Genomic DNA, 23,038 nt, shown 5'->3' with positions numbered 1-23,038 from the left:
CCAGAATAAATGAATATGATCCAGCTGTTGTTCCCTCTGACTCCAAAGTGTCATTTCCCTGATCATCAGTTCATATTCTGGGGTCATGACCTCCGGTGGCCTCTTGCTCTTTTCCAATGATCCCCTGAAGGGAAGCCTGGCCTCCAAAAGAGGAGCAGCTCCATTCTGCTGGGACTCAGTCTCCCACCAAGCAGCTCAGCAAGGCACTGTTACGTCCTCCACCTACACCACCACATGGGGGCAGTATTGCCCTGTTTTCTGTCTTCCCCTTCTTTCTGTTTCCCTCAGGTGGGCGTGTCCAGGTGTGTGGAAACTGCTGGGTGGAGCAGGGAGAATCACTTCATTGGTTTCACGTAGATATCTAATAGAACACTAGATGCCTTACGGCAGATTCCACGTCCACAGAGGTCGGCCACCTTAGTCCGGGACAGCTGGAGAGTTTCTGTGGAATGCAAGGTAATGTTGGTGATCTGTGCAGATGTTTATACTCTTATTTCGCTGAAAATTTTCAATGGAACATCTTAAATCACTTTAAGGCAATTGCTGTTGTTACTCTGAGGTACATAAAAATTGATTGATCAAGAGATGCACTCAGTTGCCTTTTATTCATTTACTTAATTATATTGTGACTGTATTCCATTACTTGACTTGAGACTTTCTGAGCTCCTTTTATAAATTTTTACAATGCCTAATTCAATATTTTTTAACAATGTGTTTTCTGGTGTCCTATTTCATGTTTACATAATCTATGGGGGGACATTATACATTTACAATAGATTTGATAGTGTGGAAGGTTACTGTTTAATGTTATATATTGATAAATATAATACATGCAATATAATGAGGTTCATGAGATTTAAGTATTTCTGAAGTTTCAGGTGGGTAAATTGTTTGTCTTCAGCCTCCACTACAGCCCTGCCACATCTTAAAATATTTTCATCCAAAACTAAAAATATGGACATGTATGGTTTGTCTAAATTATTCACAAGTGCTATAAATATATCTCAGTATAAGGATTTGAACATGGAGCCTAATATGAAGAATATTTTGAATATTCAAGATTGACATACATTTATTACATATATTTGGGGCATGCCATGCTCATCAAACATATGTCATGTCATTAACAGAGATTTGATGTTTATTACAAACCAAACCGTTTGAAAATCGGTTGAAATTTGAAATTTAAACTGTTGTTAAACAGTTTAAGTCTCATCAACACAATACTACGAGAGAGATTCCCGTGCAAAGATGGCCGACCTCTGCGGACGTCTGACTTCATTGGCCAGCAGCGGTGATGAGGCATCTCGTGTTCTATAAGATATCTATGGGTTTCACCTGGAATCAATGGCCTAATCATCATCTCAGAAGTGAGGGGGATCAATATTTTAGAGGTCTGTTGAGTGAGTGACCCTGGGCTCACATTGGCTCCGGTTTGGGCCCCACAAGTAATCAGTAGTCATTAAAATCAATGTTGCTCACACCAGCCACCGTGCAGCTCCGGTGCAGTTGCGGAGAACATGTGGAAGACTGCACACACACACACACACACACACACACACACACACACACACACACGTTTTTACAGCTATAGTTGTGAGGACACTCATTGACATAATGCATTTCCTAGCCCCTTACCCTAACCCTAACCATCAAAAATTAATGCTTAACCCTAACCCATATCCTAAACCTAACCTAAACCTAATTGTAACCCTAACCAAAAAAAATCAAGTCTGAACCCTCAAAAAGGCCAAAAAAGGTCTGTCGAAAAGTGAGGACCGGCAAAAATGTCCTCACTTTCCAAAATTGTCCTCACTTGTAAGGTTATAAACCTATGGTCCTCACAAAAGGTCCTCACAACTATAGCTGTACAAGTAAACACACACACACACACACACACACACACACACACAAACACGCGCGCAGGTGTTTTGAGTGTGCATCATGCATCCAAAATATTTTGCAACTGTATTAAGTTGATACTTAGCACGATGGACAACACATTGTTTACTCTTATATGTGTGTTTGATTGTCCGTATGTGTGAAGTGGAAAAAAAAAAAACCTTACTCTATTAAGTTGACCATTCAGTACCCGGATTACTCTCAACTTAAACAACCATGTCTGGATGGGGTTAATGCTCAGTCCAGTCTGTGTGTATATGGGGGTGATTTGTGAGGAGATGGGGTGATGGACTTCACATGGGGAAGAAGCTGTGCTCCAGTCTGTTTGTGTGGGCTCTGATGTTCCTATGCTTCTTTCCAGAGGGAAGAGGTACAAACTTCGGTGTCCGTTTTAAAGTGATACTTAGCACTATGGACAACACAGTGTTTACTCTTACGTGTGTTTGTATGATTGTGTGTGTGATGCAGAAAAAAAATCTTTCTCAATGAAGTTGACCATTCAACACCATGGACACCATGTTTGCTTTCGACTTATGTGCCATTGTCTGGTCATTTGTCAATGTGTGTGTGTGTGTGTGTGTGTGTGTGTGTGTGTGTGTGTGTGTGTGTGTGTGTGTGTGTGTGTGTGTGTGTGTGTGTGTGTGTGTGTGTGTGTGTGTGTGTGCGTGCGCGCGCGCGTGGCGGAAAACAATCTTTCCCTCCATTAGTTTGACAGTTCAGCACCATGGACAGCACCCTATTTACTCTCAACTTATGCGCATTTGGTTGTTTGTCTACTTGTGTACGTGTGTTTGTACAGTTGTGTCTGTGTGTGTGTGTGTGTGCATGTGTGTGTGCATGTGTTCATTTGAGTGCGCGTCAGGAATTGAAAATGTTTCCTCAGGTGTGTTCAGGTCATACTTCAGCACCATGGACAGCACCATGGTCACCTTTGTCTAATTGTGTGTGCGTGTGTGTGTTTGTGTGTCTGTGTGTGTGTGTGTGTGTGTGTGTGTGTGCGTGCGTGCATGCGCACACTGAGACTTGAGAGCGCTAGAGAGTTATTGCTAGCTGCAGCTCCTCGCTGGCTGACAATAGACTGGTGACTGCTCTTCAGAAGTTTTGCGTTCAGGTGAATCCCGGAGTGAGGTCTTCTGTAATCATTAATTTCAATTTTCCATCTGAAAAACTGTTAGAATAGCTGATTGACCAATAGCTCTGCAGCTATTTTAGAAGAATTGAAGTTCTGTGGAAAAGAGGAAGGAAAGTTACAGTTCTGCTCACACTGAAAGTGGAGGAAGCTCCGTCACTGCTGGGCAGTAAAAGAACCGAATGTGGTGTTGGTGCCACAAACATCTTTCTTTATGAAGACCCAAGCCAAGGAGCGACTGCAGAGGGCAGGGTTGTTTGAATATTCATGTCAGCCTGTGTGGAGCAAAGCACCCTGAGCAGCTCAGAAAACACGTGGCCACACTGTCACAAGTCCTTCATCTGAACAAACAGCAAACTGGATCAAGCAGCAGACTTTCTGGGACATGACCTCCGTGTTCATAGAGACTTCTACAGGTTCCCAGTTCCCACCACACAACTGGCCAAAGTAACCAAAATGCTTTAGTCAGTGGAAAACGGACATTTTTCCACTCTGCAGGGAAATCACTGGATGAGATTGAACTCAGAAGTTCATCCAGAAATTAGCATTTATAGATATGAATCTAATCCTGCTCGGGGATTTTCTTTTGTTTTTCTGCATGTTAAGTCAAGCATCAGGACTTTGATCAGTTTTCTCAGCGCAGACTACATTCTATTTTTTCGTACTGTGTTGGTGAAAACCCACAGGGACTAATGCTGGTGCATGAGTGACACTCGCCTCTGGGTGTCGGTCAGGACACACAAACGATGACAAGGCTTCTGAAGTCACTTCTTTACGACAAGAAAGCTGGAGTATTACAGGCAGCCATTTCACTCCTTACATGACCGAGGAGGTGGGAGTGGGGATCTCTACTCATGTTTGAGTTGTATGGTGTTATGTTGTGGGTTTTGTATTATCTTGCAACAACTCAACTGAGGGGGGCACAGTGGGGAGCCAGAGAGAGAGCATGTGAGCCCAGGTTGTGTGAGTTGATAACGAACGTGCTGAAACCTGTCCTGCCGTTTTGGTGATGTATTTATTTGCATGGAATACAGCAAAGGAACAACGGACACAAGGTACCTGTGACCTGCTGAATCCACTGCTCTGGAGATGGAGGAGAAGGCGATTTTAAAGGGTTTCATTTTGTTCATCAAGAGAACAATTCTTTATATTTGGGCCAAATGGTTTCCAGCGGCTGTGAGCGCTGTGTTCTGGAGGTCGGGACTTGTTTTTTTAATCGTATGGGACCAGTGATCACAGCACTTCAGCTGTTTCTTCATTCCTTTTGAAAAACAAACACTAAACCTTCAGATGAACCGCATAAACAAAAACTCCAAATCGAAAGTTCTTTTTCACAGACCAATGTGCTATTTGTTTGTTTACCTTACTGACGGTTTCGAAGGCTGTCAGCCATCTTCCTCAGAGTGTTGGTCACATGATGTTGTTGTGACGTATCTTGTCAGCTGATTTATACAGGTTTTGGTGCAACTAGTGGAAGCGGGAGAACAGCGTTCTTCACAAAGACCCCCATATACGTTACCCTGTACATAGTGGAAAACAGACTCAGGACGGACAAAAACACTCAAGAAGCGCACCAATTTGACAGTAGAGGACATAACCCGGCTTTTACATTTTGTCTCCACGTCAACATATTTCCAGTACAAACAAAACATTTACAGACAAAAAGAGGGTTTCGCCATGGGGACCCCCCTCTCAGCCATCATGAGTGGTTTTTTTCATGGAGGATCTGGAGGAGAAGGCCATCAACACTGCACCAGCTCAATGTGGACTTACTATGTGGAAGAGGTATGTGGACGACATCCTGGAGAAAATAAAAAAAGGACTCACACAAGAATTAACAAAACATCTCAACACAATCGACACCACCGGAGGAATACAGTTCACAGGAAGAAGAAAACCATGCAATAAATTTTCTGGATATTAAGATTTCCCATAAAGAGGATAAAAATAAACATTTACAGAAAACCAGCGCACACTGATCAATATCTCTTATGGACATCTGAACACCCCACAGCACACAAACTCTCTGTAATAAGAACACTTTTTGACCGGGCAAACATAATCACAGACGAGGAGGACAGGAGAAAAGAAGAACAACACATCACTCAAGCACTCAAACAATGTGGATACCCCAACTGGGCAATACAAAAAGGAAGAAAACAGGTCCAGGAGAAGAAAAAGACCCAAACCAAAGGAAAACAACAGAGAGAGGACGAGTACGGAGCCCCTAAAGGGACATCAAAAAAATTATTTTTTTAAGGGAGTTCTACGTGCTCACGTAAAGCTTTTACGTGCGCACGTAGAACTTTTACGCGAGCGCGCAAAAGTTCTACGTGTGCACGTAAAGCTTTTAAGGGAGCACGTAAAGTTGTTTACGTGAGCACTTATAACTTTTAAGGGAGCACATAAAACTCAGCTCCCGTCCATAAGCTCCCGTCCGCTTCGTTTCCTCCGCGGACATCTGCGCACAGCGTTGGGTGCACACCGGTCGCACCTGTACGCATGCTCCGGAGCGCTACAGTACCGAAGTTAACATTGAAAAGTGAGTCTGTGAAGCCATCAGGCTGTAGCTTAGTCAATAAAAGACACGGAGGCCAGCCTCTCATTTATTAATCGATCATAAAACGGCACAAGGGTGAAAGACGAGATCGGCATTTGTGCATAGCTCCTTTTATATTTTCATGTTATATATAAAGTTAGATCTTGGATTTCTGCTATTGTTCTTAAGATTAAAAATTATTCTTACTTTTTATTTGCACATTTCAATCGCTTTGTTGCACCCCCATGTGTGTTCTCGCCTCTGTAACTTGAAATTTCTCCGTGGTGAGATAAATAAAGTCTATTCTATTCTATTATGTTCTATTTATCAATATGATAATGGTATGGAAAGATGAAATCAGGTCTGACATCATGTACATAAGTTTGAGTCAGTGTGGATTTGCGGTGCAGCACAGAAAAACCTGGCGGAGCGTAATTATAAAGCGAACCTCCAACATGTCGTAAAACACAAGCAGCACATATTCAGTACAGATTCAAAACTGAATGTATATATATATATATATATATATATATATATATATATATATATATATATATACATTCAGTTTTGAATCTGTACTGAATATTACTTTCTTTTATGTATATTTTTTGTGTCATCTTTTGAATGGAAATAAATCTATAAATAAAATAAATAAAATGTGATGCCAGTAGCCCAGATATAATATATTAGCTGACGGAAGATTACATACAGACAGTGGAAGTTTAGTCAAACATTTTATTCAGACTTCGACATACTGTCATTAATTTTGTTCAGTGTATTATTGATTATTGGTTCCCCAGCCTGGTCACTATTGCGGTCAATGAACGGCAGATTTCGGTTTATCTTTCCAGGATCTCTGCCATGATGACGGCTGCTCTCGGTCCAGCAGCACCGCTCGGTCCCGTGTCCTGCTCAGCACCGGTCCGGTACTGGGTGTGTGTGTTGGGGGGGGCGGGGACCTGGCCATGGTGCAGCTACTGTATGAGACATAAATAAACGAAACAATAAAAATATGAGCTGTGTAATTGCGTCAGCCTCATTATTTGGGATATCAGGGTTACATGAACGGACCTATTCAAACCTCAGCCGGTGTCCTTTCGTCCACGGTGACGCTGCTCATTGCGGCGTGATCTTCCTCCAGAAAAAGTGTTTCTGTCCTCCTTTAATTCCAGTTTTTAGTCATCCACAGAGCCCCTCCTTATATACCTCCACCTCAGACCTGAGAGGATCGATATCCAGAATCCGGAAAAGTTTCTTTTTTGCCATAATTGCGGGACTTCTGAACCATGAATATAGCCGTGCCATCCGCTGCCGGTGCAGCTGAATCAAGACCAGCAATCATGTTTGCTGTAGCGCTCCGGAGCATGCGTATAGTGGTGTGACCGGTGTACACCCAACGCTGTGCGCAGATGTCCCCGGAGGGATCCGTGCGGACGGGAGCGTATGGACGGGAGCTGAGTTCTACGTGCTCCCTTAAAAGTTATAAGTGCTCACGTAAACAACTTTACATGCGCCCTTAAAAGCTTTACGTGAGCACGTAGAACTCCCTAAAAAAAATAATTTTTTTGATGTCCCTTTAGGGGCTCCGTAGACGAGAGCACCACAGTGGTAACCCTACCATACATCAGGGGCGTCACAGAGAAAGTACAAAGAGCAATGAAAAAACATAACATCAATACTCCAGTAAAACCATATAGAAAACTCAGACAAATACTCGTACACCCCAAAGACAGAATACAACCGGAACAAAAATGCAATATAATCTACGAAATTCCATGTAAGTTATGTAACAAAACATACATTGGAGAGACAGGGAGGACCTTCAGCACGCGGAAAAAGGAACACAAAACAGAATGTGAGAAAGAAACCACCACAGCATTAACACGAGCAACAAAAAGAAAAGCTGAACAGGAACAACTTAAGTCGGCCATTTCGGATCATTGTAAAAGAGAAAAATCACATCATGGATTGGGATGGAACGAGAGTCATCGGAACAGAGGAGAATAAACACAGACGCTGGATAAAACAGGCCGGGACGAGGGGGCCTTTTTGCTTTCACACACCTGGGAAGCTGTACTGAAGAAGTCGGACTGCAGATGGCGCTGTTCATATACCACACTGGTCTGTGAAAAAGAACTTTCGATTTGGATTATAACTTTGAAGACCAAATGAATCTTTTTGGACGAAACAAAACTCATCACTTTTCTGACGGAAACATGTTTCTTGCAGGACATTAACACCGTGCAGTGATCAGGATGAGATGACAAAACTGTGAAGGCTTTTTAAAGACATGAAGTCAGAATGTGAGCCTCTTTAAAGATTGTTTTAAACTTTTGAGTCTTGAAATCAGTTTAAAATGTGATCAGTTTCACCTCCAAACCTTGTTAGAGTCTCTCCAAAGGGTTAAATGATGCTCACTGAATGATCAAGGTGTTTTTTAACATTAGAGTCCACTGTGTTGGGAGCAGCGCTGCTGGACATTAAACATGGTTTTCTGAGTCAGTTTTGAGCTGTGAGACTGACTTAGTGTCAGACCTGGCAACCTGCTGTTTGAGGCTCCACCCACATTCCTTGTTCCTCCTGCTGGAGAGAAGACTTCCTCATTGTGTTGCGAAGTTACTTTTCCAGGTTTGATTCATTCTTCTGATTGTTGTTCTGCTGTCAAACCAGCGTTCTAACTCCAGATGTGTGTCTGAAACTCCATCTGTGTCTCCAGGGATCTCTGCTCCATCCTGACTGCTGGTGAGGAAAAGGTGAGTTTTAATGAGCCTCAATGTCTCACTGAGAGTTTAGACAAGTTTGTCCAACTAGATCTGAGTCACTTAAAGTGTTCAACTCCTCATATTGGATTGATTTCATGCTTTGTGTTAAACATTGGCTCTGAGTGCATGTTTTTACTTTTCTTTCTGTTTGAACTTATGTTTCTATGAGATCTGAAACTTGAAGTAAGTCTTTAACTGCTGACAAACATTGAATCATTTTCTGTGTGTGTGCGCGTGTGCGTGTGTGTGTGTGTGTGTGTGTGTGTGTGTGTGTGTGTGTGTGTGTGTGCTTGCTTGCGCGTGCATGTGCGTGTGCGGAACAGGTTGGTCCTGATCCTTGTTGTTTTCTCTCTCAGCCTGACTGAACATGTCTGCTGTGGATGAAGAGGAGGACAGATCAGAGTCTGAGGACAGGTGAGAGACGTCAGCTGCTCCTGCAGAGTCCAGAGTCCATAAACATTATTGCGCTGTGAGGGTCTGACCTTTGAGCTGGTTCACCTCTTTACTGTTGTGTTTATGATTAAAGGGACTTAAGGCAAGATTTGTGAAAAACTACACATGCACACTTTATTCAATGCTAATGGGTGGTGAAGCATTAAAAACCTAAAATAGCAGGCCAATCCGCGTATCTGTCTGTTGCCTTATACAGGCTGTGTGCCAAATAATTTGTTGCTGTTCGGGGTCCAAATTTCCCGCGCAATCGTGGGGATGTGACGTAAATTGACGCTGTATGCGCGCTGCCGAACAGGAAGAACATGGCCGCCGTGGACACGGACTCAAACACTGCTGGGATCAGGAGCGGGCAGTGTTGCCAACTTGGTGGCTTTCTTGCTAAATCTGGCGACTTTCCAAAGCCTCTTTTCGACTTTTTTTTGTCAAAAGTAACTAGTGACAAATTTAGCGGCTTTTCCTGGTGCTCTGGAGACGTGACTGGACGTCTCCGCTGTTCTCAGCAAGCAGCGGTGCTGCGTGAGCCCCTCCCCCGTCCCAAAGCACTCACAGGCGGCCAGTCTCAGCAGCGCTCCCTGCTGAGTTGGGGCCGATTGGGTAAACGGCCCGGAGCTGCTCCACGGCGGTGACGGGAGAGCTCCAGCAGCCGCGGCCTGCTTCACGCGCCTCCGTGGTTATGCGGCGGGTCCCCGCGCGCTCCGCGGCCGGCACAGAGCGCGTCTCCGCCGGCAGAGATCCGGAGCTCTCCCGTCAGCCTCCGTGGGGAAGCTCCACTCGGCCCGTGGAAGCCGCCGCCTGCTTCACGCGCCTCCGTGGAGCAAGCCGCGGCGCGGCAGCTCCGGATCTCCGCTCCCGGGCGGAGACGCGCTCTGTGCCGGCCGCGGAGCGCGCGGGGACCCGCCGCATAAACACGGAGGCGGAGAGGAGCTCTGCGACGGATTTAAAAATGAATCGTTAGATTAATCAATGCATCGAAGAACTATTTCCTAGATTAATCGATTACAAAAGTAATCGTTTAACGCAGCCCTATTATCTGCGTTATCTCGTGAGTCAAAAAAATAAATAAAAAAAAATAAAAATATGACCGAAGCCGGGCAGGCACCCGAATAAATATTGGATATGCGTTTGATTCATGGAGGGAACTTCAGCTGCATTTGGGAGTGAAAATGGATGCTTACAAAAATCACATAATATGCGCTGTGGTCCTGCAGTAATCCGCGACGTAGTAAACAGCAGGAGCATCCCTGGTGCAGCGCTGTGAAGACGGACATTCTGTAAAATGTTTGTGCGCGCTCCCGTGCCGCCTTGGCTGGTGGCTGCAGTTCCCCGCAACACCTATCGCGGCAGCACTGAGGTAAATATTGAAAAGTTGCCTTAAGTCCCTTTAACTTCATGAATTACTGTGTGTGTGTGTGGGTGTGGGTGTGGTCAGCAGCTCAGACACTCGGCAGAGTCTTCTCATCAGAGAAGCGTGAAGTCGAGCACAAGCTGTTAAAATCAGAAACTTTGTCACAAAACACAACCAAAAACCACGATGAGTCGCCCAGTTCAGTTTCAGTTTTTCAAAATGTCGATTCCTCAACACATCTGAGAACAAATCTGAACAGACTGAAAGCATGCAAACCATCAGTTTGTGTCAGCTGAGACACTCAGCAGAGTCAACCAGCCATGTTGTTATATCAAACTGGATCTTTGTGTCTTTGCTGTGTGTTGTGTTAATCAGAGTAAATGTTGCTTGGTGTTCACAGAGAGAAGAAGAGCAGTGATGTCTGTGAGGAGCAGCCAGAAAGATCCAGAAGCGTCGCTGCACCAAGTAAGAGTGGACATGTGTCTCTGAGGGACTGGTTTGTCTTCACTGGACTTGTTGTGTTGTTGAGTCATGAAAGCTTGTTGTTTGTGTGCAGTCTGATTGTTGTTGTTGTCTGTGAGCAGGTGTTGGTCTGCAGCAGCTTCTAGAAGAACATAAGAAGAGTCTGAGGAGGAGATGTGAACGTGTGACTGAAGGAAGTGATGAAGCAGGAGGAGGAAGCCTCCTCAACAGGATCTACACTGAGCTCCACATCACAGAGGGACTCAGTGAGGAGCTTCAGAGGGAACCTGAGCTGAAGCAGCTGGAGACAGCTTCCAGGAAGGAGAGCCTCCATCACACTGCCATCAGGGTTCAGGACATCTTCAAAGCCTCGGCCCAGCAGCTCAGACACATCCGAGTGGTTCTGACCAGCGGCGTGGCCGGCAGTGGAAAAACCTTCTCGGTGCACAAGTTCAGTCTGGACTGGGCCGAGGGCCTGGAGAACCAGGATGTCAGTGTGCTGGTGGTGCTCTCCTTCAGGGAGCTGAACCTGCTGGGAGAGCGGCCGTACAGCCTCCTCTCGCTGCTGGCTGTTTTCCATCCGGCGCTCCAGAAGGTGACGGCAGAGGAGCTGGCTGTCTGCAAGCTGCTCTTCATCTTGGACGGCCTGGATGAAAGCAGACTTTCTCTGGACTTCAGCAGCAGCCAGCGGCTGCTTGACGTCTCCCAGCAGTCTTCAGTCAGCCTGCTGCTCACTAACCTCATCCGGGGGGATCTGCTGCCCTCGGCTCGGGTCTGGATCACTTCCCGACCGGTGGCAGCCCATCAGATCCCTCCAACATGTGTGGACAGACTGACAGAAGTGCGAGGCTTCACTGACGCCCAGAAGGAGGAGTACTTCAGGAGGAGGCTGAGTGATGAGGAGCTGTGCAGCAGAATCATCTCCCACATCCAGACATCCAGGAGCCTCCACATCATGTGTGGAATCCCAGTCTTCTGCTGGATCACTGCTACAGTTCTGGAGCACATGTTGAGCAGCGAGCAGAGAGGAGAGCTGCCCCAGACCCTGACTGACATGTACTCCCACTTTGTGCTGGTTCAGACACACAGGAAGAAGCTCAAGTACCATGAAGGACCTGAGACGGGTCCACAGGAGCTGACGGAGGCTGACAGGGAGCTTCTTCTGAAGCTGGGCAGGATGGCCTTTGAACATCTGGAGAAAGGAAACATGGTGTTCTACCAAGAAGACCTGGAGCAGTGTGGTCTGGATGTGACTGAGGCTTCATTGTTCTCTGGAATCTGGACTCAGATCTTCAAGAGAGAGTCTGTGATCTTCCAGAAAGCCGTCTACAGCTTCATTCATCTGAGTGTTCAGGAGTTTCTGGCTGCAGTCTTCATGTTCCACTGTTTCACCAGTGGGAAGACAGACGTGCTGATGACCTTCATCGGAGAGGAGGATGAGGATGAGGAAGAGGATTATGATGAGGATGAGGATGAGGATTTTGATCTCCCATCTTGGATCTTTCAGATTGAGGATGATGATGATGATGATGCTTTTCAGTGTCTGGACAAATTCTTGAAGAAGGTGCTTCAGAAATCCCTCAGAAGTCAGAACGGCCACCTGGACCTGTTTGTCTGCTTCCTTCATGGCCTCTCTCTGAAATCCAACCAGAGACTCTTAGAAGGTCTGCTGGGTCAGACAGAGATCAGTCCAGAAACCATCCAGAGAGTCATCCAGAACCTGAAAGAGATCAACAGTGATAAAATGTCTCCTGACAGAAGCATCAACATCTTCCACTGTCTGGTGGAGATGAAGGACCTCTCAGTACATCAGGAGATCCAAGAGTTCCTGAAGTCAGAGAACAGATCAGAGAAGGAACTCTTTGTGATCCACTGCTCAGCTCTGGCCTACATGCTGCAGATGTCAGACCAGGTCCTGGAGGAGTTGGACCTGAACGAGTACAACACGTCAGAGGAGGGACGACAGAGACTGATCCCAGCTGTGAGGAACTGCAGGAAATTTCGGTGAGTCCACGTCCTGATCAATATCTCAGTGATGTTTGTAGGAAGTACTTTCTGTAGTTACTCTGTGGAGATGTTCCTCAATGATCCATCAAGAAGAAACTCCAGCTGCAGTAAATGATTTTGATCATTGATTGTCAGATTATGGAGCACAAACCATGAAAACGCACTTATTCATTTATTGAAAGCTTCATTATTCTTGCTATATTTCCAATTCACTACTTCATGAATTTAAAATGAAAATTAGAGTATTTTGAAAAATATTTTCAATCAAATTGCTTTTGGAAGAAAACGCTAGAAAACGTGTTACCTGAAATTATTTCCCCTGATCAAACAGGATTTTTTGAAAATAGGCACTTCTTCTTCAACCTGAGGCGTTTATTCAACACAATTTACAATCTTCCCACATCTGAACTCCCTCAAGCTGTTATTTCTATGGATGCAGAAAAGTTGTTTGATGGAGTTGAGTGGGGCTATCTTTTCCTTACACTGGAGAGGTTCGGTTTTGGACCAAACTTTATCTCCTGGGTAACACTTTTGTACTCGGACCCAATAGCCTCAGTTAGAACAAATAATAACCAATCTCAGTACTTTAGGTTAAACCGCTCAACTCGTCAGGGATGTCCGCTCAGTCCTCTTTTGTTTGCCTTGACCATCGAACCTTTGTCTATTGCTTTGCGTAGTAATAATCAGATCACGGGCATTATTATAAGCAGTCAAGAACAAAAAGTATCACTCTATGCCGATGACCTTCTCCTTTATATCACAGACTTCTCAGGTTCAATTCCCGTTGTTCTTTCCCTCTTAAACTCTTTTGGAGCAATCTCTGGATACAAACTAAATCTGAATAAAAGTGAATTACTCCCATTAAATAGAGCTGCTCTGGAATATCCGTTAAACACACTGAACTTTTAACCAAATAACTTGAACTTTAAGTTCAATAAACAATTTAAGTATCTTGGAGTACAGGTCGCCAAAAATCACAAAGATCTTTTCAAGGCTAATCTTCTCTCATGGCACAAGTCCAAAATGATCTTGACTGTTGGTTGGTGCTGACATTATCCCTCGCTGCCCGAATCAACAGCATTAAAATGAACATTCTCCCTAGATTTTTATACCTCTTTCAGACCCTCCCAGTCTTTATCCCACAATCCTTTTTCCATAAATTAGACTCAATCATTTCAAACTTGATATGGAATCATAAGACTCCCAGATTACGAAAATCATTTCTTCAAAGGCCCAAAAAACTGGGAGGTATGGTTCTTCCAAATTTTCAACTATATCACTGTGTATATCACTGTGTATATCACTGTGCCTTGTTGTCTGCCCTCGTTCATGCACCCACACGTTTCTTTTTTAATGGTTAATCAAATAATGTAAATGTCCAAACAATTTAAAAAATTTGGAAACATTCCAGTGTAGCCATGATCTTACAATATCATCCACATTAACCCCTGTAGTCTCAAACCCCATCTTCACTCCATCGTTAATTGATGGCACGTTTAATATGTGGTCGAGTAAAGGTATCAAAACATTCAGGGACCTTTTCATTTGCAACTTTTTCACAGCTGGACAATAAATTCTCAATTCCTAAAACAAGTTTTTTTCAGATATCTGCAGATACAAAGCTTCATCATTCAAACCTTTCCCTCGTTCCCATCTTTGCCACAGGACTCCTCTTTGGATGTGTTTCTTCAGTCGGCTCCCTCGTTAAAAAACATGATTCATTATATACTTGCTCAAATTAATTCACTGCGAATGGCATCTTTGAATTCAATTAAGGTTCTTTGGGAGGGGGATTTGGGGCTCACACTGAGTGATGAGTTATGGAATGAAATTTTGGATAGAGTACATCATTCCTCAATCTGTGCCAGACACTCTGTTATACAATGTAAAATTATACATCGTGCACATCTACACAAGTTAGACTCTCTAAAATGTCTCCCAATATTGACCCAACCTGCGAACGCTGTCAACAAGCAGATGCATCAATAAGCAAGGTTTACAAGAACAATATTGAGCCTAACTCTATTATTGCATTATTTGGGGTGACCTCACAGATTCCTTCACTATCCTCAGGAGAAAAATCCTTTATAGCTTTTGTCAGTTTACTGACAATGTCAGCTAACTCTCTGGATATCTTTGACACAGAGTGACACTGTTTTGGTTGTACATTTATTTATTTATTTATTTATTTTTACCTCCACCGACCTACCTCACTGGCAGCATCAAAAATGAATATTCTCTTTAAAAATCTTATTGTTTTTTTTGTCTTGTAATTTTGATCACTGCACTTTTTTGTTGTTGTTTTTGTTTTCTTTCTTTTCTCAGCTATAAAATCAAGCTGTCACTCTTCTTATTCCTATTAGATTCATTGTGGTCTGTAATTCTTCAAATATATTTGAAATATTCAAGAACATTTTTGAGGTAGTATGAGTAATAATTGATTTGCTCCATGAATTTACTGTGTTCTCCCTCAACAACATCAGCATCAAGTAGTTCGTACATGTTCAGTCCACGAGAGGGCGTCCAAACAGAACAACCAATCCACTTTTAGAACGAAGCAGCAGCTGAAGACACTTTATGTCCTTCAGTGAAGTGTAAAATTATGAGAGCTGTTCAATCACTCAAACCTCTGTCAGATGTTCAGAAACTGTTTTTCAAGGAGCAGGACATCCAACCCTGCTCCACACCTTCACTTCAACATTTAGAACTCAGGACATAATCAAAACACTTGGAACTCCATGTTCTCTCCTTCATGTGAACACGAAACCAAATTCAAACGCTGAAGATCTTTATGTCAAACAGGAGGAATCCATCAAAGTGTCCTCTCTCAAAGCAACTTCCTGTCTTCTCTGTGTCTTTACAGACTTCATTACTGTAGGCTGTCTGACTTTCACTATGAAGTGATCTCCTCAGCTCTGAAGTCTGACCCCTCCCATCTGAAGCATCTGGACCTGAGTAACAACAAACTGAAGGTTTCATCAGTGAAGATTCTGTGTTCTGGACTGGAGAGTCCAAACTGTAAACTGAAGACTCTGAGGTCAGTTCACTGTCTGAAGGTACAATCTGTTGGAGTCAAAGAATCAAGAGTTGTCCAGTCAGAGTAAATTTGGCTTTGTTTCCTCGTGTTTGTTGTTAAACTCAGCTCATGTGTGTCCATGAAAAAGAGCAGAAGTCCTCGGTGTGTAGCTGCTCTGTGAGCTGGAGATCTGAGATTTGTCTGAAAAGAGCTCTTCTCCTCCTGTTGGCTTCAGCTGTTTGGACTTTACATTTCTAAACTCTTCCAGTCTGAACCTTCTTCAGCTCTCAATGACTTCAACATCAAACTTTGTCCTCTAATCTCACTTCTTTCTCTCTTTATTCAGGTTGGAGGACTGCAGGTTGTCAGAGATCAGCTGTTCTTCTCTGTTCTCCGCTCTGAAGTCCAACCCCTCCCTCCTGGAACATTTGGAACATCTGTGCCTGAGTCGGAACCGTCTGCAGGATTCAGCAGTTGAGCAGCTGTGTGGTTTTCTGGAGATTTCACTCTGTGGTCTGCAGACTCTGAGGTCAGACTCCATGTTTGAGTGTGTTTCAGTGAAAGTTGTGTTGACATTTAAGTGCAGACATCAGGCTGATCTGCGAGTGATCTACACTGTGGATCTCCAGGAGAAACGGAGCCTTCTACTTCGTGTAGTGCTTAGTCCACCCAAGGGTTTCGCTATTGGTACCCTCTCTTGGCGCCAGCCAGACACTGAGAAGATCAAACGAGTCGCTGTGCCAATCATGCCCGCGCGCTGGCGCATGCCCACGCCCCCCTCCAAGGGGATATAACCTGGTGTTTCTGTCAGCTCTCCGTTCTTTCTTCTCAGCCTTGAGTTTATCTTACGAGCACGAGGACAAAGAAAAGAAAAAACGAAGATGGAGAAGCCAGCCCGATCTCTGTCGCCTACCGGCGTCGGGCCTTTCTCCTGCCGTGGCTGCGACAGTCCGCTGCTAGAAGAAAACTGGCACGAGCGCTGCTTCACCTGCCTCGGCTTGCAGCATCAGAGTCAGCGCGCTTCCTGCCCAGCCTGCCTCGCTCTCCTGCTTGAAGAAACCGAGCGCCGAGCTGCCATCATGAGCGCTATTTCAATTGCTTCCGCAACTGACGAGACCGGCGATGACTTTGCCGCTACTCCTGCCGCCTTCACCGTCTGGGCCAATACGGGCGGGGACCCGCAGAGCTGCCGTGATTCCTACAGGTCTGAGAGGTCCAAGCGGCACGATGACTCCCCTGTCGACTGTATCCAGAGCAAGTCGTCAAAGCAAGCCGATGGAACATCTCTTAGCGTTATTCATCGCCGCTGCAGACCGCACCGGGCTGGCACTCCTGCCGCAGCCTCCCGAGCCGGTGCCACATGACTTCGCACTTGGGCTGGTGACCCAGTCGCGGGCCAGGCCCCGGACTGCGGTGCTATGTCCCGCCGTGCCATCATTCCAAAACAAACGTCCAGCGAGACTGGGGTACGCTCCTCACCGCCAAGGGACCGGTGAAAGGCTATCGTGAGTACTGCTGTGTGGATAGCTGGCCCTGTGTCACTGGAGTCCCGGTCATCGAGGACTCCGTGAGACTCTGCCTGTTACACACTTCCACCCCCTGGCCCGGTGGTAAGCCCATGGTGCCCTCTAAGAGAGACAGGCACATGGCTTCCTTTCTGGACTGCTGTTATGCTAATGGCAATCAAGTGTTTGCGTTAGCTAACAATATGACCTTTCTCCTGAGCTCCATTGGTAACCTCTGCCACGAGCACTCAGAGTTGTCACCGGAGGACATCGTGGAGATCCAGAACACAGCTGAGGTCCAGATGAGGATGTGCTGGGCCATCGCGATTGACGGAGGGTGCGCCATGGCCAGTGCCCAGTTCGGTATGAGACACCTGTGGCTTGGCCTCTCCTCCCTTGCAGAATGGGACCAGAAGGGTCTTTTGGGCCTGCCCCTCTCTACTGCTTCCCTCTTCAGTAGTGATATCCAGGTCATCATCAACCGCCTGGAGGCAGCGGCCAGAGGCTCGCAGCAGCTCGCCCCTCATCTCCAGCCCTGCCGTGGTCAGAGTCAGTCCCGCCGGCGTCCTGTGAAGTGGAAGAGGTCTGCCCCCTGGGATCCCGCGGCGCCTGGCCAGAGCCAACCAGCCAACCACCGGACCGCATCTTCCTCTTCCTACTGGGGCTCCGAGGCGGATCGAGGCTCCTGCATGGAGGGCTCCATCCTCTCGTCCACCGGTGTCTGCTGTTAAACATGTCAATATTAAAGGCCGTCAGGCCCGTTACATCTGTAAAGAGCTGCAATCCTTTATTTCCCACCGCGCTCACACGGCAGGCCCGTGCCCAGCCCGGTTGGGGTCTCTTTTTTTCCTCACCGTCCTTTCTCTCCCGTCAAGTGATGTGGAGTGCCAGGACAGATGGAGATGCTGTGTCTGCACCCGGACATTCTGGGCTTTCTGAAGAGCACAGTCCCCCACCTTTCACCGCACTTCCGTGCGCGCCAAAGGAGGGTACCAATTGCGAAGCCCGTAGGTGGGCACGCACACACTCGTAGAACTGTAGTTGTATTAAAGACTACGTTTTGTTCTGTTTTATTGTCTTGTTGATGGAAAGAGGATGTGACGTAGTCGCGAGAAGTAGGAAGTGAATGTTTCCTGTTTTCCTGAGTGAGTTTTTCCGCCGTTCGCTGTCCTTACCTTCTGAATTCTCCATCCGATGTTCATCTTAGTCACGGTGTGTTAAGTCATTGACGAGAAGTAAGTTATCCTGTTTCTGTTTCATATTTTCCATGTGTTGATTACCTCCGCCAGGAGGTAATGTAATCACGTCGGTTTGTTGGTTGGTTGGTTGGTTGGTTTGTTAGCAAGATCCCGGAAAAAGTAATGGACGGATTGCAATGAAACTTTGTGGAAAGGTGGGTCTTGGGCTAACTTAGAATTGATTACATTTTGGTGATGATTCGGATCACTGTCTGGATCCAGGAATTTTTTTAAAGGATTCTTTATCATTGAGAGATAGGGAGTCTTTCACATGGTTGGGCAGGCCCACCGACAGGGGGCGACAAACGCCTGGTTCACACAGGACGCGCCGAGCACCGACTGTCAGATCGGCGCCCCTGTTAACCTATCTGACGGTTCCTACAGGAGACGTGGGGGACTGCGGTGTGTGCGTAGCGGCTCGTGCCGTGGCGCTCCGCTCCTCTCTATTTTCTCCGCGAGCCGTGCACCGCCAGTTGTAAAGCTGGACAGAGCAGATTGCACCACACAGGAAGTCGGGAACGGAAAATACGAGAGAATCCGGTCAATTTTCAAATTAAAATGAAGTAAAATAACATAAATGATGTCGCTTTTCCTTTTCAGATAAACACACACACACACACACAGGGAGAGAGGGCGACAGAGAGAGGCACCGCACGCTGCAGCGCTCCGCTCCGATCACACCCCTGATCACAATGTGTGATTATATATGGTGTTCTTATGGTTGTTGGTGACTGATTTGAGCTGCGGCGGAGGTCTGCGCTCTCTGATTGCCAAATTCTAGTTATAATTATGTTCCTTGCGAGTTGATTTGCATCAACGCTGTCCAGCGATTGAAGATGGTGTCCCTTCCTCAGTAATCCCAGCTGATTATCTTCCTTTAAGTATTTGTGTTGGTTCATATTTTCCATATTTTGTATATTTTAAGTAGTTTAATGTTTTCCGTCGGGAGTCGCGGCCATAACGAGCGTGTGTGGGCGGATATCCGCGGAGTGCACGTCACTCCATGCTACGTTCTTTCTTTGGCCACAGGGTGGCACCATTATCTCATTTGTTATTTGAGACATTTGGTTTATGGATATTACCTGAAGAGCAGGGGCGGATCTGGGATTCTAGGAGATCAGGGGCTTAGCCCTGAGGGTGCAGATGCCGATTTATTTTTTCCGGCATTTTTTGTGCCACGCACACTACACCATCTTTTTTTTTATTTTATTATTTATTTTATTTTTTTTACATCAACTTACCACCAATTCAAAGCTGAGAAAGGCACGGAGAACACTTAAAAATCAGACCCTTTAATGACGCAAATGTCTTACCACCAGAAGTCTTAAAGAACATTGTTTTATGCCTCATGTCAACAGAAAGAAAAAATATAAAATACAAAAGTTATTCAGACTGATCATAAACTAAAGAAATAAAATACCTTATTTCCTTACTGCAGGCTGCCTGTGATCCTGGCTGGCACCTCTGCTTTCCTTTACTGCTCTGTTCTTCAATCCTGTCCTCAAGTCCTGTCTTCAACCTCCTGTCTCTTCTCTCTTGCTTTCTCTGCACATTTTTCATGATTTCCTGTTCATTTTCCCCCTCACTCTTTCACTCCTTCCTCTCTTCTGTCTCTGTTACTCTTTAAATACAGTATTTCAGAGCTGTTCTCATGTCTTGTCATGCCTTTTTTTGAATGTTAAATGTGGGTCATCTCCTGTCTTTTCCTCTTCACTCACACATGAACTAAAATAAATAAAAATATTTAGAGATAAAACCTATGAAACATACTGATATATTGAGTTTAAATGTTTGAAATGTTTCTTGATGAGATTAGAAAATTCTCCCTCTTCTTTAAATAAATGAACTGTTTTAAACTCCCTTGGATTAGCTGAAAAATACATCATTAACTGTTGATTGAACCACCCAAAAGTGTACATATTAGCTAAAATTAGGACAAGCTTAAACATCTGCAGTAGTAATATACAGTATAATAATCCAAAAACGTCCTATATAATGGCAAAACACTGACAGGAGCACTTTCCTGCACAATGAATACTTTAATCATTTTGCTAGTAATACTTTTCATTCATATTTCATAAAGGGGTTTTTGTCTTATCCTGGAATGTAACATTGATCTTGCTGTCTTTCATTTTCAGTGCGGTTGTGTTGTTGTTGTTACTAACGGATAATACTGATGGCCAGCGAGCAAAATCAGTCAGAGTTTCACAAACCGGGAACGTCAATCTGTGTAGCAGCTTCTGCTGCTGCTGGTGGTGGCGACGTCCGCTTTTTGAAAAAGCTTCTGATATCCATTATGAGTTGACTCTGGTAGCAGGAGAATCAAGGAGCAGCGACTCGCGCGCATAGACGTGAACACTTCTTCTTCTGGACAGGCGACAGACTGCTGGCTGCTCTCCAGCGCATGCTGCCACTCTGGTGAATTCCAGTACTGCACATTATACTCAGACCAGCTCGGATCCGCGATCCGGGGCTCTTGACAAAACATCCGGGGCTTGAGCCCAAGTAGCCACCCCCCAGATCCGCCTATGCTGAAGAGTGAATCTGTCAGGCGTTCTGAAGCATCTGGATTTGTTGGACATTTGATAATATGATTTGGTGCTTGTTGTGTGTATTGTTATGTAAATACATGCTCATGAGAGCAAATTTATGAGGATTTATGTTCTTATATGTTTATTTTGTTACAAATTGAGTCTGTTACATTCATTTGGATTTATGTTTATTTCAGACTGTTACAACACTGCCTGTGAACCGCAATAAATGGACTGACCCTCACAGTCCAACAAAGGAACATCGGCCTCATTCCTGTATCCTGACCGATACACCATCTTGTTTATTGCATAATCCTGAACGAACTGGTTTGCCTAGTCCTCACCTCAACAGTAGTTACGTCTTGTAACTATAATTTCTTCTCTGGTCTTTAGTCCTGTGACTGTGGCAGAGCCGTGTGCAGCTCCACATTTCAAAGCTTGCTAGAAGAAGAAAGGAGCTGCAGTGGATCATTGACTGTGAACCTCTGACACGCTCCATGTTGACCTTCAGCTTTCACAGCAGGCTGATCTCTCCTGGATCAAGCTGTCACTGATCTCCCAGCTGGAGCTCCAAACTCTCAGCAACTCTGCAAACTCTGGACTTGTTGGCTTTCTGTCCAGTAACCGTGACTGTTGACATGTCCTCCACTGGACTCTGCTTCTGTTTGGTCTTCACATCAACTCATCTCTCCACAAGATCAAAGAACATATCAGGGAGCAGAAAGAACCAGTTCTTCTTCAGTTCTTTGGAGCTCCAAACTTTTTAAGAAGAACAAAGGAACAACAAGGAAAACAATTTGTACAGAAAATGCTGACAATATCAACATGAAGCCAATTTTAAACCTTCCAAAATACAGTGAAATGTAATAGAACTTCTCCTGTAGCTGTTTTAATATGCATGCATTTCTATTTCTGTGAGCAATTCCAACAATGTCCTTCACCCCCCATGCTCTCGGGCTTGGATCCTAGTTCATAGTTCAGTGTATCTCATGATATCAACAAATTGGCCCCGAGTTCCACTGAAAAGGGGCGGAGTCCACGAGGTCATGTGATGTATTCGATCCTAATCTTTAATAATTAATGCCTATTGCTAGAGTTGTAGTTCAGACCACAGAAACCGAGTCCGTGTTGTATCCAGACCGAGTCAAAGCCGAGACCATGTCAAATGTAACGGAACCATTTTATTCAACACTGATTCAAGGTAGTTTTCAGACAAGTGTCCTGACAACCTGTCTGGTTCTGTCCAAGACGCACAGCGTTTAAATTGCAGGATTACTATTGCAACAACACATCATTAGTAGGGAAAAACTAACCTGTCTCACGACGGTCTAATCCCAGCTCACATTCCCTATTAGTGGGTGAACAATCCAACGCTTGGTGAATTCTGCTTTACAATGATAGGAAGAGCCGACATCGAATGATCAAAAAGCGACGTCGCTATGAACACTTGGCCGCCACAAGCCAGTTCTCCCTGTGGTAACTTTTCTGACACCTCCTGCTTAAAACCCAAAAAGTCAGAAGGATCTCAGAAGCTGAGATGTTGTTCCGCCTCATGATCTTGGAGTATGAACGAATTGTTCAAAAGTAGTTTGTTTGTTGGTGGCTAACAGCTAAGCTAACAGCAGGCTGCTTTCACAAAGTGTGGCCCTTAAAGCAGCAGGGAGCTCACACAGCACAGCAGGTTATTTACTGATACAGAGGTTTTCAAAAAGGTGATGGAGGCAGTTTGGAAGGATCTGGATACAAGTCAGGGTTACTGGATTTTATGAAAGAAGAATTGAGATAATTTCTCAGTGTTTGTTAGCTGTTGGTGAAGATTTGTGCTTGTGTGCTATGTTCACTGTCATCCTGGCACCTCCTGGGGGCTGAGCCCCCCCAGTCCTTAAAGGGGCTGTATCATGCAAAATTCACTTTTTGTATGTTTTAACCTTGTTATATAGTTATGTACTCACCAAAAACACCCCCAAAGCGTTTTTTTTCCTTCGTGCCTGCGTGTTTAAGCTTTCCTCATGTTTCTGCTGCTCAGAGAGGCAGCCCCTCCCGCACCCGTGAAAATGCTCTGTTTCCCACGTTCACGTTACACGGTGAAGATGGCTCCCCTGAGCCCCCCTCCCGCAGGCCCTCGGAAATCAGCGTTGCTGCTTTTTGT

General features: G+C 45.1%; 1 protein-coding gene across 1 annotated transcript in view; it reads left to right on the top strand.

The window, feature by feature from the left end:
- LOC115381250 (ribonuclease inhibitor-like) overlaps positions 1-23,038 on the top strand; it is a 53,079-nt gene that overhangs the window by 15,738 nt on the left and 14,303 nt on the right. Inside the window, exon 5 of the mRNA XM_030082537.1 lies at positions 15,962-16,144. Within this exon, the coding sequence (XP_029938397.1) occupies positions 15,962-16,144 (183 nt within the window). The remainder of the gene's footprint in view (positions 1-15,961; positions 16,145-23,038) is intronic.

This window comes from Salarias fasciatus, chromosome 3 (genome assembly GCF_902148845.1).
Source record: "Salarias fasciatus chromosome 3, fSalaFa1.1, whole genome shotgun sequence".
Lineage (NCBI taxonomy): Eukaryota > Metazoa > Chordata > Actinopteri > Blenniiformes > Blenniidae > Salarias > Salarias fasciatus.
This window is presented reverse-complemented; position numbering and strand designations above follow the sequence as displayed.